The sequence below is a fragment of the Phaseolus vulgaris genome, chromosome 3 (genome assembly GCF_051622355.1).
Source record: "Phaseolus vulgaris cultivar YP4 chromosome 3, ASM5162235v1, whole genome shotgun sequence".
In the NCBI taxonomy this organism is placed as follows: Eukaryota; Viridiplantae; Streptophyta; class Magnoliopsida; order Fabales; family Fabaceae; genus Phaseolus; species Phaseolus vulgaris.
This window is the reverse complement of record NC_143500.1, coordinates 5149400-5167990: the sequence shown is the minus strand read 5'-3', so window position 1 is coordinate 5167990 and position 18591 is coordinate 5149400. Positions and strand designations below refer to the sequence as shown.

General features: G+C 29.8%; 3 protein-coding genes across 3 annotated transcripts; 2 read left to right on the top strand and 1 right to left on the bottom strand.

Moving 5' to 3' along the window:
• The first annotated feature begins 751 nt into the window (after positions 1-751).
• Positions 752-2818, top strand: LOC137805754 (uncharacterized). Its single transcript, XM_068605679.2, has 2 exons — positions 752-1009; positions 2403-2818. Exons 1-2 carry the CDS (start codon positions 777-779, stop codon positions 2773-2775), a joined length of 606 nt encoding a protein of 201 aa, XP_068461780.1. The 5' UTR covers positions 752-776; the 3' UTR covers positions 2776-2818.
• A 4208-nt stretch (positions 2819-7026) lies between these two features.
• On the top strand, positions 7027-7673 carry LOC137806278 (VQ motif-containing protein 8, chloroplastic). The gene has a single exon (XM_068606292.2). The coding sequence runs from the start codon at positions 7116-7118 to the stop codon at positions 7644-7646; it is 531 nt and encodes a 176-aa protein (XP_068462393.1). The 5' UTR covers positions 7027-7115; the 3' UTR covers positions 7647-7673.
• A 9003-nt stretch (positions 7674-16676) lies between these two features.
• On the bottom strand, positions 16677-18052 carry LOC137806279 (uncharacterized). Its single transcript, XM_068606294.2, has one exon. It carries the CDS (start codon positions 17781-17783, stop codon positions 16854-16856), a length of 930 nt encoding a protein of 309 aa, XP_068462395.2. The 5' UTR covers positions 17784-18052; the 3' UTR covers positions 16677-16853.
• Positions 18053-18591: the final 539 nt, after the last annotated feature.

The following is an 18591-nucleotide window of genomic DNA, read 5'->3' as shown; positions in this document are numbered from 1 at the left end:
ATGTTATAGAAAATACTCTTAATTAATTTATAATAAATTAATGAGATTTCAGTTCTTACACACATTTAATGCATTTAAATTTAAATGTGTTGACTTTTAACAATAGGGAATGTCTTTGATTTTTTACCCTGATTGAATTCATTTAAATATGTTAACTTCTTGTAGTTTCTATTAAATTAAATATTATTACTCGTCAGTTTCCTTTTTACTATATATAAAAATATTCGTAACTCGTTAATTTTCTTTAACTGTCCAAACTTTAAAATATTTTTTTGTTTATCTATATAATTTATTAAAAAAATCAAGACACTATTAATTACTTTTTATAAATATTATTTCACTTTTTTTAATTTACATATAAAAATGAAAATAAATTGAAGTAAAAAAATAGTAAATATTTTATCAAGATACAAAATAATAGCATTTCTTCATTTCTCTAAAAAATAATGTAATAAATAATTCTTTTATGTATAGAAAGCTTAAAAATATGTGAAATTGTAACACTTTTCTATTAAATAAGAATCTCTTTTCATTCATAATCACATTTAATTCATTTAAATATGCTAACTTTTATAAGTTAAACATTTAATTCATTATTTAAATATTTTGACTTTTTGTGATTTTTATATGTAATTGAATCAAACATATTGAGTGTATATGAAACTATGTATAAAAAATTGATTATGTAATAAATGTTTTTGTGTATATATAGTTGTGATAGTTGTGTGGATATTACATTGAAGTAGTTGGAGAAAAAGTAATAGTGATTTGTGACAATGAGTGCTACCACTTTTTTCCAATTCCTAGTTCTTTCGAGCTTCATCTTAGCATCGTTCTTTGGTGTTGAAGGAAAAATTCCCGACGCATGCAAGAAGTACGAGTGCCCTAGCTACGAGGTGACAGAAGTGGGAAAGGACTATGAAATTCGTCGCTATGATTCACCCGTTTGGATCTCTAACTCCCGTCAAGACAAATCCTTAGTTACAGCTACCATAAAGGGTTTTGCAAGGTACCTTTTTTTTTCTTTTATTAAGTTCATTTTTTATTTAAGTATCAACTGTGTTTATGATGCTAATTATTGTCACATTTTAAGTCTTTTTGAGTTTTTAATGTATTTTTGGATTAAAAGCAAGTATTTGTTTTAAATCCAAATTGAAGTGGTATGTCGGATCACTAGATAACCTATTCAAACATTATCATTAATGAGATTTTTTATTTTCATTTTGTATTTTATGAAAATCTCACATCGACTAGAGATTATGATATTTTTCTTATAAGCCTCACCTCATAAGCTGGTTTTATAAGATTGAGTTAAGTTTAAAGTTTACTTAACCACTTTTCTATGATTTTTTTCATCTAGTATGTACAAGATAAAATTATCCTAAAACATGTTGAATTTTTTTTTTCTCTTTAATATGGTTTATATGAAAGTTTTTTTTGGATTAAAAAATTCTGTATTATAAATTTGAAAGTATTTTTTTTTATTTTAAATTTTAAATTTTAAACTCTAAATTCAAAAATAATTTTTGAATTTGAAAGTGTATTTTAAGTTTCACAATTCGATCATCAATTTTTGTTAAAAAGATAATAAAATTTAGACTGTGCAATCAATAGTAAACTTTTAGAATCGAAAATCACTTCTGAATTATATAATTTAAAAATTATTTTGGATTAGATAATTAAAAAAAAAATCAAAGTTGTCTTCCAATTGTGTTCTTTGATTTTGGACATTCGCAACCTTCACCCATAATTTTCAGTTAAGCCTTCTTATAATAAGAGCAAACTAAGAATTTTAATTTATATGGAATTTTAATATTTATGGAGATGCATAAGGAAAACATGCAAAACCTAGCAAAGAATGGGTGAAAAAGAGAGAGTCAAGAATAGTTCAGTAAAAATATTTAATAATATATTACTTTTTTTTTCTTAAAAAATAAAAGAATTTTTTTAAAGTATTTATTATTTTTCTTTTTATTCTAGAAATACTTTTTTTTTAACATATTAATGAGCATTATTGAAATTTTAATTTAAGTATAAAAATACCTGTTTTACTTTATATGTATTTTAAATGTTAATAATCTATAGATTTATTTAGAACGAAAAGAAAAAAGAAGATTGTATGAAGAAAAGAAAAGAAAAGTTAAAACATGGAATTTTGCAATTATTTTATTCAATTTAAAAAAAAATTCTTACAGAATAACAGAGTATTTGATATGATTACATGATACTAATCAAATAGCAAATTAGTTAACCACGAATTCATCAATAACACTGTGCTCTAATATTATTATGTAAAAGAAACATTTAAACGTATATTTGATTGAATTGAATACATTATAAATGGACAATAAAATAAAATAAAAACAGTACTTAGTTGAATAACAGTTTTTGGAATTTACCAGGCTAGTGAATTATGTTCAAGGTGACAACAAGGATAAGAAGGAGATTAAGATGACAGCACCAGTAACTAGTGAAATTTTAAGTGGAAACTCCTCCATTGTTGTGAGCTTCTTTGTGCCAAAAGAGAATCAAAAGAACCCTATTCCTGCAGATGATCTAACTGTTCAAAGATGGCCAGCTTCATCTGTTGCAGTGAGACAATTTTATGGATCTGTGAAAGATTCTGATGTTTTGCCAGAAGTTGCTGCCTTGAAGGCTAGTCTTGCTGGAACCAAATGGGCTAATACTCCTTATAAGAGTTTCCTTGTTGCACAATACAATGCCCCTTTTGAGTTGTTCAACCTAGTCAATGAGATTTGGTTGTTGTATGAATAATTAATGACATGCTAAGTGGAATAAGATAGAGGAGATGAATTCACCATGATATGTTCTTAAATTAGTAATCAATATCATTCTTCAGCAATTCTTACAATAATACATAACTGTTTATGTTGAATACAAGTATTGAGAGTGAAAAAAAATCCATTAAGGTTGTTTTATTTTGTCTTGTTTCTGGTACATAAAAATTGGGATAAGGTGGACTTGATCATAAGGATGCAAAATTTCTGATTCTTAATTGATTAATTAATGTTCTTAGTTAGATAAATTGAAAGAGTTGTTACGTCTACATATTAAATATATTTTTTTAGAAAATGTCAATATATCAACTAACAAACTGTTGTGCTAAGAAGAATGGGTTAGGACAACTTCAAAGTGCCAACCCAATCCAATAAGTTGATGACAAACTCATAAATTGACCAACTTTGCCACTCATGTATATGAACTTATTATTCATGGACAAGTTATGATAATTTTATAAGAAAGTTACGCATAAATCAATTTTATGTTGAAAAGAAATGTTAACTTAAGAAAGGACAAATATTCAATAGAGCTTGTGTATGTTTTTTTGAAAAGTTTTCACAATTAAGCTTATTAGATGTTTTAAGGGATCATCTAAGGTTCTATAAAACAATTCACAAATGAAACGAGTAACCTAGGTATGCCTAATATCCAATGCCAACAACAAAATGTTTCAGTGTGATCAAAACTTGATTATTGGTATTCTTAAGTACTAAGTTTTACTAATTATTTCTGACATACAATGAGTACATAAAGTTACTCTGACTATTTGTTAATCTCCCCTAGAGATTAAGCGTACATATAATAAGTTGTTTATAAAAGGTTCACACTCAAATGAGTAGATATGAAATATAAAGAGTCCTTGCAGCACAGTGATAACTTCATAGCAATAAAGAATTTACAAATAGGACACTCTCTTTCTATATCGCCTAACATATGATTTTTCGAAGAACTAAGAAGTTATTGAATGAAAGAATGCTTTGTAATACCATGTGTATGTTCATTGGTTTAAGATTTGAAAAGTTAGCAAGCTTATATGCACGTTGCAACTTCTATTGATATGAGTCACACAAAAAATTCGTTGTGACACAATGCTTCTGCTTTACCTATTTTTTCTGTTTTATTATAGATTGTTTGAATTTTATGGTGACACTTCCATTGTAGTGCACCTTTTGTACATGTGTAGGATAAAATGTATGAATACAACTATCTTGTTGTATTTATCACAACAAAATGATTACACAATGCTCATGAGTAGGTTATGTGAATGTCAAGATCTACTTTGAAAATTGTGAGACAATAATTTCTGGGATATACGATCTTCCATGCATCCAATGTTGCTTCTTTTTATAGGGTCTTCCAATTACATGGTCTTTTAGTCTTGATACGAGCTTCTAACACCTTTAGACTAGTCAAATCTTCATGATTTTGCAACTAGCGCTTTTTGAAAGACTTGTTTAGTCTTTGTGATCTTACATCTAAGGCTTATTTGAAAGACTCATTTGATCTTCATAAGCTTGTGTTTAACACTTTAGGCAAGTGTGTATCATTAGTTTGAGTTTCTATGCGTCAAGCGACATGTTAGAATACGTTTGTTGCAAGAATTTGTGATATGCATATGATCATACAAGTTTGAGAATATTATTTTTGTAATACACTAGCAAAATTGTTGGATATACTAGTGTAAATGATAGATGTCGTTTAACAATCAAATTAAAAATATTCCAGCATAAACTATTTAACAAGGTGATAAATTGTCTAACGACAAAGAGATGATAATGTAGATAAAGTCAAATGACCCCAAATTGTCTCATAACGAATCTAATAGTAAATCCAGTGAAATTAGTATTCAAGCTTATCTGAATCAGTGAAAGTTAGCAATAACAATAAAGGAAAGAGGGTTGTGATTGTGCAATAGGAAAATATAAAAAATGATTGAAAAGAGTAGAGAACGTAGGTTGACTCTCAAGTTTATTCACTACGAATTTTTCATTGATTTTCGTAAGATTATCATCCTTTAATTCTCACACAAATGTCAAACTTAATCAACCAAGGGTCAATCAAATTCAACAAAACCTTATCAGCAAAACAAGTGTCTACTGGTGTATGCAGTATCGCCTGCTCTGAGAAATATTATATCGTCTACTATAACTAAAACACAAGATTAGCAGAAATAACAGTCAAGGCCAAAATAAACCATGTCAATCTCACATAACTACTCTTTTAATCAGTTATTTCACAACATATAAGAAATAGTATAATATGAAGACCGAAAACAAGTTACAAAAATAGACTAACGTCGTCTAGTTAGAGTTGTTAATGAAAAACATGTACACAACACATTACAAATACAAAATGATGTTGACGTCCAACAAATTTTAATCAATGAAAATAAAAAGAATTAAGTTCCTACAAGTTACAAATAAAAAAAATAGTGAGAATTCATTTGGCCGAAAGTCAAATTCTCACCTGTTAACAATAAAGGATTTACTTTGAGAAATAAAATACACAAAGTCAACTTGGGGAATTTTTGTCAAAATTCAAACTATTCACATAAAAAATTTGACTTCCTTCTATATTATTCTTCACATTTATATTTTTTGAACTAATTATTTTGGTGATCACGTCAAATCATTTAGAAGTTTTGTAAGATTAAAAGAAAAAAAATAATGAAAAAATTGTGTTTATATATCTATTTACCACAATTTTATGTCAACTATTTAGTATCATCATGCGTTTTACATTTTCTTTTCTATTTTACCCATAGTGAAGTTCGTTTTACAATTTATCTTTTAAACATTTTTCTATTTTGATTTCATATATCTCCAAATCAACTCGAGTATTTAAAGTATTTCGGAGATTCTGTCCAAATTCTCTTCTTGAATTAAAACTTCAATTCATAATAAGTTGGAAAATCTAAAGGTAAATTACTTGGTTCTTAAATGTAAATAACTATTTGCTTTCATATAAATCTAAACACAAAGAATTCATAAAGATGTATGAATTATAATTTTATATGTTTAATCTGGATATTAAAATCCTTTTAGATATAAATATAAAAACATTTCCTTTTAGTTTGTATGAATTTCCGAATCTCTTTAACTACTACACTTTCATTTACTTAAAATCTAAATAAAAAGAATTGGCAATTGTAATTTGTTTTAAATTGACATAAAAATACAAAATTTATTTTGGGTATATATATGCACCACGAGAATCATTAAATAGTAATCAAATTTAGAGAAAAAAATAATTATTCACACTATATTAACTAAATTAGATACTAAAAATTTTATTCATATCTAAAGTGGTTTCTATTATTAATAAAAAATTATAAAATGATTTTTAATTTTGTATCTAAATTAGTTACTTAAGTTTTAGTGACTAATATTTTAGATTTTAAATTGGTCTTTAAAAAACTAATAGAAACTAATTTTGGAATATGAAGTAGTAAGTAGCTAAAACCTCAGTAACTAATGTTAGATACCAATTTAAAAATTATTTTATGAATTTTTATTAATATTAGAAACTACTTTAATACCAATAGTTTTTTAGTTTATAAAATATCTCTAATCTAATCAAATACACTACAAGAAAATCATAAAATATAACTAATTTTTAGATACCAAAATAATTAGTTGCAATAGTAACTAAATTAGAGACCATTTAAAAAAAAGTTTCTAAATTAGTTTCTTAAATAGTTTCTAAATTTGTATCTAATTAGCAACCAATGTTTTAACTACCAATTATTTAGTTTCTAAATTTGGTAGCAAAAACTTTGGTTGCTAATTAGAAACCAATTTAGAAACTATTTAATAATAATATAAACTAATTTAGAAACCAATATTTTATTTATTTTTAAAATGGTCTCTAATTTAATTACTATTACAACTAATTATTTTGGTCTCTAAAGTAATTAATTATTTTGCTCTCTAAAATTAATTTTTATTTAATAATTTTCTTGTTGATATATATATATATATATATATATATATATATATATATATATATATATATATAAAATCAATAACAACTTTGAAAGACCAAAACTAATTTAAAAAACTTTTTTACTTTATTAATATTAAAAACTAACTTAAAATTTTGACCTGAAGGGCGGAAACGCGGTATAGTAGTTGAAGTGTGTGTTCTTTTACCCTTATATTTCAGTCAACGATGTCTATGTTTGAACCCATAAAAAGCAAAGTCAACGGTCAGAAACGTTGGCTAAAACACTTGTCTATATATGTATTCTGAATCTCTCTCCCTTTTCAATTTCCCTGTAACAGCTTCAGCTTGAACTGAACTCAACTCCTGAAATGAGAACTTCAAGCACAAAGTTCCAAGCCCTTAACGGTTCACGTCCTTCTTCACTGACCATCAACAAATATTCGCGTTTGATTCGCAAAAAGCCTTCTTCATCATCTTCCACATCTCATCTTGCACTCACCCAAGACCAAAATCCCATCATCATCTACACGAAATCGCCCAAGATAATTCACACCAAGCCTCGAGATTTCATGGCTCTGGTTCAGAGACTAACAGGCATGGCAAACTCCAACGAACTTCTCTTCGACGACGCCACGTCTTCTCAGAATTCTGGGTCTCTTACGTCTGATGGGTCCAACAAGCTGCAAGGGAATGATGAACAGCAAGGGGAAGAAGATCTTGGGGATGGTCAAAGCTTTGTTAAGGAAGAACCTTTTGTTCATTCTAACATGGAGTTTTCGGATTTGCCTATTTTCACGCCGAATTATGTGTATAAATTTGCAGGTTCGCCATTTGGGTTTCTGGGTACTTTGTTATCACCTTCTGGAATGGAATTCATGAAAGAATTGCCTGAATATTAATGGAATCGATTAGTTGAATTTGGATGCCTTGTTTTTCTACATGTACATGAGATGAATCTTCTTTTGCCTAATTGTGATTTGCAAGATCAATGTTGGTTGGTGTTTTAGTTTTTTTTTGTTTTTGTTTTAAATTATGATATGTTAATATAACAAGATAAAACGCCAAGAAATTTTTGTGTGAAATTGATTTATTTAAGCATTTTTCTTTTGTAGCACTTGCAAGCACAGCTAGAATTTTGTGGCTAGGGTTTGTCTAAGTTGTGAAAGACATTGGATTCCCTGTTATATTATGTAGCCACTTGTTTCTAGTATCTTTCTTGCTTATTATATAAAGGCGGCTATCTTAGTCTTGTGCAATTATTTTGCACTATTGATTGATAAAACAAAGGTAAGCTTTGTATTAGTATTTCTTATTATTATGTGATAATGTGAGTTGTTTCGTCCTATTTTTATCAGTAAAATATGGTTTGTATTAATATGTTTCTCTTAAATAGTACAGATTGAATTTATTGACTTGAATTGAATAAGAGGTGATTCTTTGAGGATCTACGTAAGAAAATTAAAATTTTATTAAAAATAAAAAAAATATTAATGCATTTGTTAAAGAGAACAAAAAATTATAGAAGATAATTTTTTTTATTTTTTATTAGAGTCTTTCTTTTTGTATCATCAAATTTATTCCTACACCTCATCAATTTTAGAATTTAATTTTCATGACATAAAAGTCAATTTTGAAAAAAAAAATTCAGAAGAGAAAAAAAAAATTTCATAATAACATTTCTCTAACAACTATTCTATACCTTTCAAAAATCTGAAACAATTATTTTAGCTTTCAAAATTTCAATTTTTGAAATTGATGGGATGCAGGAAAAAATTTAATTAGATACAAGAAAAAATACTCTTTTTATTATGCGGATTAGTAGGTTGACCCACTCCATCCTATTTCTGACCCAGTGCGAGTTGTAAATTATGTGAGACAAACTTAAACAGGTAATGTTAATGGACATCTCATAAATTTAGTCGGTTAATTAATATGGAAGGTGCTAAAAAAATATTAATAAAAAAAATAAATGATAGTTGTTTCTCAAATAAGCATATAGGTATATTTAGCCAAATAAATCAAATAATAGAGTTCTAATATTACACTTTATTTCAGTTAAACTTTTTGGGATAAAGTTTATTTGATATAATTTTTTATTATATTGTTATCAAATCAAATAAATATCCTGTTTCATCGTTTTTAAACTAAGTAAATATCCAATTTTACACTCGAGAGGACGTGATCAGGTAGGTTGATGATTCCACAATGTCCATAAAAGTAGTAAAAATAAAGTTTATGGTTATAATAAGTAAAAGTATATTACTTTTAACTCAATAAATTAAGTTTTTGGTTTGTGTCTATGTTACTAACATGTAATAGACAAATAATGTCCTCATTTTATTTACTTGATTATGATTTTAGCTTTTAGAATTTGGAATAAATCCATTTCTAGCTTTATAAATTTAAAAAATATTATTTTTATTTCTAAAATTTGAAAAGCATGGTTTTGATTTCTTAAATATATACTCTTTAATGATTAAAAGTCATTTTGAAATATCACTTTAATATTGTTAAGATTGTACAATTTAAAATGTTACTAAGTTAAATTTTTATAATAAATATAACTAAATATTAAATTAATTATTTGACAATTTTTATTTTTTTTATTATCTTCTAATAATTTGATAATATCGTTTAGATAAACAATGTTTACACTTGCACTTTTATTATAATGTTCCCTGATAAGAAAAATCAATACCAAACTACATATGTATTAATCCATCTAAAGATAAAATGAATAATTCCAACATTCAGTTATTTTCTATTTATAAAACCAAATATATGTGGTAAGACGTAGTGCTAAACTAAACATAATTAAAAAATAGCACCTTAATAGTATTGTTTAGATAAACTATGTTTACACTTATACTCACTAGTGGAAAAATATTTAATTAAAACTTTTCACGTTCAACTCACTAAAGTAGAAAGTGTTTTTAATAATGGTTAAAAAGGGATGGATATGAAATCATCGTTATAACAAATGTCGTTCTAAGATACATTCATTAATGATGGTTAAACTTACTGTTATTTAAAATTATTTTAACAATGGTTTTTATGAAATTCATCGCTCTAAATGATTTTATTAACGAGGATTTTAGAAAATTCATTGTCATACTCGAAAATAAGTTCAGCAAGAGATATAACGATGATTGGTAATATAATAGTTGTTTTGTTAGAAGTAACAAAAATGAAGATGATCTTAACAAGAACCGTAGTTATTTATGAGTATTTTTTAAAATAATTTTTGTTTTCCTAACTTGTATATATAGAAAACTCTTAAACATTATCAGTGCCACATATTTGCGAATTGTGTTGTTATAATATATTTATTGAATACAAAACAACAAAAAGTTCAATAAAAACAAAATTTCATTATAATATGTCATCTACCATAAGTTGTAAGGTGTTATATATGTTCACAAAATATGTTAACCATGTCCTTTTGACATACTCCATTGTTTCTAAGTCTAACGTTTGTGGGTTGAAAAGTTACAACATTTGAAAATTGTTTCGATTAGTCTGTAACTAATAAAAACTGTTACATTTTATTAGTGTATTGATATATTACCTGATCCCCCAACCTCTATCAATTAGCTTGCACAATGGTTGTCATCCGGTGTATGAAATAACAATTATACTCATAACTTTTAGTTGTCTTACTAAACTACAGGTCAAAATAAACATTATTAGATCAATTAATGATAGACATTCAAGTGAGTGAACAAATTTACTTTATATATCTTGAGGTGCATCCAGGTGAGCTTCTATTGATGGAGGACCATACAAAATGACACATATTACGCCTTTAACAAGGATCATGGCTAAAAGGTTAGAAGAAGAAGAATGAGCTCACTAAAATTTCCTTTGATGGAGAATTAATTTTTTATTGTTCTTCCAATTTTCTAATCTTGTAAATTGTAAAGAGTAGTGCAGGATTTTATTTTTGGACCAATTTTTATGGGTCATGTATTGGACCTAGTAAAGTAAGATGAAAATAAGATTAAAGAGTCTATCTAGAATTATAATTGGGTCTCCTTACACTACTACATAAACAACTTATAACGACGGTTAAAAAAGTATATGAAGACGGGGTGTTATTATAAATCAATGGCTTTTAACGACATTTATGTAATTGTTGTAATAAAAAAAAATTACGAAACTTAATTTAGAATTGTCTTTAATATAGGAAAAAAAATTCTAAAACCACTTTTAACGACGGTTCTACAAAGGAACTGTCGTTAAAAACCATTCTAATCTCCCAACCTCTATTAATTCCATCTTGCACAATGGTTGTCATCTAGTGCATGAAATAACGATTATACTCATAACTTTTAGTTGTCTTACTAAACTACAAGTCAAAATAAACATTATTAGATCAATGAATGACAGACACTCAAGGAGTGAACAATTTTACTTTATATACTTTAAGGAACATTCAAGTGATCTTTTGTTGATGAAAGACCATACAGAAGAAAACATATTAGACCTTTAACAAGGGTCATGGCTAGAAGGTTAGAAGAAGAAGAATGAGCTCAAAAGACTTTCCTTTTATGGAGAATTAATTTTTGATTGTTCTTCCAATTTTTTAGTCTTGTAAATTGTAAAGAGTATTGTAGAATTTTATTTTTGAGCCAAATTTTATGGGTCATGTATTGAACATAGTTGAATAAAATAAAAATAAGATTAAAGAGTCTATGTAGGGTTATAATTGGGCTTCTTACACTACTGCAAAAAAACAACTTATAACGGTGGTTAAAAATAGTATTTGAAGACAGTTTTATAATTGTCGTTAATAAAGGTGTCCTTATAAATCAATGGCTTTTACCAACAATTATAAAACCATCGTAATAAAAAATATTTACGACACTTAATTCAGAATTTTCTTTAATATAGGAAAAAAGGAAAAAATAATAATAATTATGTAGCCACTATTAATGACCTTTTTACCAGAAACCGGTGTTAAAAGTCATTCTGAAGAAGTTTGAAAGACGACATGAACCGTTGTTAAAAACGTATGATGGAGGTTTTTTAAGACGATTTGGTCAAATAACTGTTGTTGACTTTTTTAAAAAAAAAGATTTGAATATTGCTATATATGCTTTTGTCCTTCATAATGATCAAATTTTCAGAAAAATCATGCACTGTAACGAAATTTTGGATACATATGATGGCAGAGGCCCTAGTCACACAACCACATAATAAGGAGGATGAAGACCTAGAAGTTGTTTATGGATTTATTCGCAAATATGGATCTAATGGCTTTTGTTTATTTTTGTAGGCTCAATCAAGAGGACAACTCTAAGATGAAGGAATGTACAAACATATCCAAGAAGACCTCCAACTCATCAAAACATAAACTAGAGCTTTGGTCAAAAGAACATAAGAAGACTGAGTTTTGGCTAACTAGTCAAAATTATTTTTTGGTCAAGCTTTAACTTAAATAAATTGCATAAAGTTTTTAGGATTTCATGGGCCATGTATTGGGTCTAGTAGCATAAAATAATTGGACCAAATATTTGGGCCAAGTAGCATAGATTTTTGGGCTTGTATTTGGACCAATAGAAAATTAAGTCTAGTTAAGGTTAAAAGTGACTAGTTAGGGTAACAATTGGGACTTTTTGAGCCCAATGTAACCCTAAAACGTATAGGGTATATTAAAGGACGAAAATTACCTTGGCATGGAGAACATGGATGTCCACATGAAAACCTAGGAGTGGAAAGGATTTAGCATGGAAGGTGTGAGCTAAACATGGAAAGCATGAGTCTACATCACACCTTGTCATTGGAGAGTTTTATTTTGAATTTTCAATTTTTGGCTCCAAAATGTTCAACCCTCACTCCTATAAATTGAGGTGCTTGACTCATGAATTAATAAGATCAATGTTATGAGTGTTATGCTGCCAAGTTGCTAACTCCTGCACTCTCTTATCTAAACCTCTCTAGGTTAGACACCTTTGGTCTTCTTCTTCACCTCTCCAAGTGATATGGCCCAACCAATCACTCTCCTTACTCCTCATGCACCTTCAAGGAATCCATAACTTCATTAGAGCCATCCTTGTTCCCTCAAGCTTTCGCCCAATCCATCAACAATTCAAGAAATCAATTCGAAATGAAGGCACACACCCATCAACATATAACATCATAATTTTAATATAAGTACAACAAAATGTTCAACAAGTAATTATGTATGAAAAAGTTCAACAAAAAAGCTTATAAACTCCAATCCATAGAACTGGTAAATTAAGAAAATATAAATCAAAATTGTTGAAGGTCGTACACCCCCAGAATCAGAATCAACATGTTTTATACATATAAATACTATCTAATTTATTATAAAATGAAATCAAAATTGTCGGAAGTCAAACACCCTCGGACTCAGCATCAACGTGTTCAATATATATAAATACTATCTAATTCATTATAAAATTAAATCAAAATTGTCGAAGGTCGAACACCCCCGGACTCAGCATCAGCGTGTTCAATATATACACATAATATCTTTTTTATTATAAAACTAAATAAAAATTGTCAAAGATCAGACACCCTAAAACTCAGAATGAACATGTTCAACTTATATGTATGCGTATTTATAATAAAATTTTAAATACAATAACAAACTATACATTAATTAGAACACTAACTTATTTTTACACTTTCGTGGCAAGAATGTGGCAAGGAGGAAAGCAAGAGCAGTAGCTTGCCGGAAACAGACGACAAGGGAACAACGTGCGGAAACGAGCGGCAGAAACACATGGCTACGACACGCAGTGCTTCGCGCTTGGCTGAGGAGCGGAGTGAGTAGTGGAAACGCATGACAACGACGTGCAAAAACAACGCTTGGCAGAGGAGCGAAGTAGTGGTAAGAAGCGACGCGTGGAGGTGAAGTGAGCGGAGTTGAGGAGCGACACGACTTGTATAGAGGAACGAGGCGCGATGGTGGAGGAGCGGCAATATGAACAACAATGCTCAGTGATGGAGAAACAAGTGAAGATAGAAGAAGAGTGAAGAAAGAGCGCACAAAGTGAAGAGTGAGAGTGAGGAGTGAAAGGGCACGGTATTTTATTTTCAATGTCACTTTCAACGACAGTTCATAGTAAAATCGTCGTTATATGTGTCTTAGAGGTGCTTTTAACAACAATTTGTCATAAATTCTTCTTTATTTGTGTTTCATTCACTTTTAACTATGGTCTGGCCAGGAACCGTTGTTAAAAAGTTCAAAAATTACAAAATTGTCACTGTCTTTTCTTTTACGAAAGGTTTGCAATAAATGTTGTTATTTGTGGTTGTGGCTTTGCTATTTTGTACTAGTGTTAGGCCCAATGCAACCCTAGGCCGTATAGGGTTGGAGAAGCATAAAAAAGTGATAGGGAGTGTCACTTATATGACATGGAAGGCGAGAACAATCAGCTAGACAAAGGCATGGATGACGTGACTAAGCCCGCTAGTCCGTATAAGCTCGCCCCGCATAACTCGCGGCCTGCGCGAGTCAGCAGCGGGGCGGGCTGGCCCGCTAGCCCGCAAAAAAAAAACAATAATTGACTTGATAGCAATGATCTAGTGGAGGAGTGACAACTTCGAGTAAAAGAAAATTAAGTTTTCACTCAAAACACAACGCAGGAGTGACAACTTTGAGTGAAAGAAAATTAAGTTTTCACTCAAAACACGACGCAATTACGTTGTTCCAAAAAACCTACACAACACACGACGCACTCTCCTTTACAACACCGCCTCTCGCTTCGCCTACGAGTCCGTGCGGCTTCGCCTATAACTGTTGTGTTACTGCTGCTCGTGTCGCTCCATTGCTGCACACCACTACTGCCTCCACTCCTCCTCTACGTTCCACAAAAAAAGGGCCAGTCCGCAAGCCCGCGGGCCATGAAAACCAACCCGCATTTTGTATGCGGGGCAGCCCAACCCGACCTGCATTTTGCGGGCCTTTGTGGGACGGACCGCTCCACTTCGCCACCCCTAACGGAAATGCATGGAGACTAATTCGGTCTCCATAACTAGTAAACAAAGCACAAGGTTCATCCCTTCCGGCTAAGTGCATTTCGTTACTTAGTTTCAAACTCTAGGAACACTATTTCATTTTCGTGTTCTATACATCATCCTTTGCATGCCCTGAACATAATTCACCAATTATATTGCAAATTTTTCACTTTTATTTGGTTCAAATACATAAATTGTTCTTAAACCATATGAAACTCACATAGTTAGGTGTTTTTCTTCATTATCGTATGCTTTTCATATTTTTTAGTCTTATTTCAAAATATAATCTGTTAATTCACATTAGTAGAGTTTAGTTTTTCTTTTTTAATTTGTTCCAATCATGTTCTAAGTCATGTGCATCCTAAATTTTTCATAAACTTCCAAAGTATACTAGTTTACATGTTTGACAAAATACATTGTTGTTGTTTACTACATGTTTGATAAAATGCTTCACCTAAAATGTTGTACTACTTTGAGTGCTTTTAATTTCTGACTTTGAGTTCTATAGCTTATTAGTATATCATCAATAAGCTTCTTAGAGTTATGATTCTTTTGTGTTTTGAATTGTTTGTTCAATTTTCATGACCTTTATTAGGTTTATTTTCTCACTAGAAGTTTGAGTGCTTATAACACTAGATTGGAAAAAATTATTATGAGCAATTGACGCAATATTTTTAAGTGAAAATTTAGATTTAAGCACTTCAATATGTGTTAAACACTGCATTGAAAAAATAGATTCAATTGTTCTGGGCATAAACATGAAGACAAATAATGTATAGAATGAATTAGTGGACACATATTTCATTAATTAGATTATATTGATTTGGCTTACTTACGTTTGATCAATTTGATCTTATTCGGAAATTGAAAGAATACTATATATATATATACACTTTATTATTATAATTGCTAATTTTTATTGGTTGCAAATGAATTTTGAATGTTGTCTGACTGGATTCACAACTGGATTTGTTGGAGAACAACTTAAGATCAACTGATATTATATATACTATCATCTTTGTGTGTTAGACGATCTACACTAAAACTATTTTAATTTGATTAACCAATGTTTTTAAAAAAACAATGAAATAATAAAAATCAAAGAAAGAGAGGACACTAAATATGTAATTCCCACTAAAACAATGGATTTGTTGGAGAACAACTTAAGATCAACTGATATTATATATACTATCATCTTTGTGTGTTAGACAATCTACACTAAAACTATTTTAATTTGGTTAACCAATATTTTTAAAAAAACAGTGAAAATAATAAAAATCAAAGAAAGAGAGTACACTAAATATGTAATTCCCAAGTTTTAAGTTGTACAAAGTATCATTTATTAAACATTAGAATGTAAAGAAAAATAATAAATTAAATAATAAAAGAAAATTATAGATTATAAATTATAAATTATAAATTATAAATTCAAAAAATCTAATTATAAATTCAAAAAATCTAATTATAAATTTAAAATATATAATTATAACTTTAAAAGAAATATTTAGAATCTAAAAGAAAAAACAAAATATTAATACTAATATTAATTGTTCTAATGTAAAAGTTGAGGATGCTCTAGAACATTTATAAACAACGTGAACTTAATATTTAGTGAGACACTCTTCGGTTGCTTTTAAATCCTACTTACGTTTATCTAGGAACACCATTCCTCATGTTTGAAAGTTTGAAAAGTTAGCTTGTTGGGAATCTTCTTAGGTCAATTTTCCATTACATTAAATCATCATTAATAACAAGTCAAAGTAATGATTTTATGTACATATTTTAGCATACTTACAACACTTATATAATTATTAAATTTATTCTTGAATTAAATTATAACTAAAGCTTTGAAAAGCCAGCTAAGAAACGTTCATCATAAGGAAGTCGTAATCAACAATTTCCTGGAAACAAGATCGCTTATTTCCAACCACACGCTTCAGGTAATGTATGTACACAACAAAGAACTAATTTATTAATTTACAATTATAAACTTCAAATTGAATAATACAAATAAACAATTTCTCTTAAGAAAAAAATGGTGGGGCCTTTGATTTTTTTTTTTCATTTTATTATTATTATTATTAAATTTCCAGCACCCAAAAAGGAAATTCAATTATTCAAGTTGGTTGCTGCAACATTGATTGCTGCTCGTCCGAAACAACAATTGCGTCCGCATCCCACCAAGTATCCGCGTCAGATTCCGTCATGTTGCCTAACGGCGTGCTGACGTTTCTCATGTCCCCGACCGTCACGCCGTGACGTCCGTCATCTCTCACATAAACCTTCTGCACGCCGCCAGATTCCACGCGCAGAGTCTTGCCCATGGAGGGTCCCCACTCCGCAACCACCGACGGCTTCCGCCGCCGCAGGCGCGTGTCCCAAACCTCCACCGCAAGGTTCCCGCACGCGCCCTCCCCGGCCGAGACCAGCACCGCGGGCGACGCCGTGGAGTTCGCCGGGTCGTAAGTGGAAACGACGCCGTCCTCGTAATCATCGAAATCTAAGCCCAGCCCGAAGCCTATGCTGTCCCAGAGCTTCACGACGCTCTTGCTGTTGGCGAGTTCCGAGAGCGAGAAAATATCGCCGATGCTGCGACATCGTTTGTGCGTGCCGTTTTGGGTCTGGAAGTCGTCGTTTTGGTTGTGGTCGTTATCGGGCGTTCCTCTGAGTCGGAAATAGTCTTCCAAACGAATGAAGCTGGAAGACGCGGAGGGTTCGTCTTCGAGGTCGGAGGACAAGTAGGTTAAATCGTCGTCGTTTTCGTAGTCGTCGTCGTCGTCAGTGGAGGAGTAAACGTCGTCGTATTCATCGTTTGAGGGAAGAGAAGGGGCTTTGGTGCGGAATCGAAGGATGAAAATGGTGACTCTGTTGATTATGCTGCCGAAAGTAGCGACTAGGGCGAGAATCACTGCGCCCCATTTGCAGAAATTGTATGCTATGGATACGGAAGCGAGGGAAGTTGTGATCTGAGAAGGAAAGGATGGGTTTTGCAGAGAGTTGAGACCCACTTGAAGATCGTTGATTCTGTCTATCAACGGAACTTGCATGATTGCGATTTTGCAACACAGAAACAAAACAAACACTGAGATTTCAGAATCCTAGAGTGAAACTGCGGAAGAGAAGAGGGAAACTTTTGAGAAGATAACCGAGCCATTTATAGGAAAAAACCAGAAAGAAACTACTTATGCTGCGATGGGTTTAAAATAAGTAATTTAGCTTAAACATGTTTATTTTATAATGTTAAATGAAAATATCAAATTGAAGTTATTTATTTATTATTTTAAAATAATGACTTGAAATTTAAAAGATAAAAAAAATTAACATTCACACAATTTTATTAAAAAAAATATCATTTCAAATTTTATAATATATTTTTCATATAAATGAAACAAAAAATAATTAATTTTGTTCAAGTTGGAATTAACTATGCATAACAACCACGTCGTTCAAACGTGTAACATCATTTTATTTGAGGGAAATCAACCTTTAACGAATTTCTATAACTAGAAAAAAAAATTCATCGTTGCTTGGATATTTACCCAACAACAAATTGTCCGAGAATACTTTAATTTTAATAAATACGAAGTGGCATAAATAATGCATAGTTTTATTCTTTAAGTGTGTATTTAGATTTAATACCTAAACTGTATTGAAAGAGATAGTTTATTTAAATAGATTTAAACATCTTAAATATACTTTTAACTAACTAATAATGTAAAGTAAAATTATTTTGTCTGTCAATGTAAAGTCATATAACTCATTTTGAACATGTTATTTTTATTCAATTTATTACCGAGAAAAGTATTAACATTATATTTTTTTTATTGCATTCAATTGAAATCGAAGACGTAAATT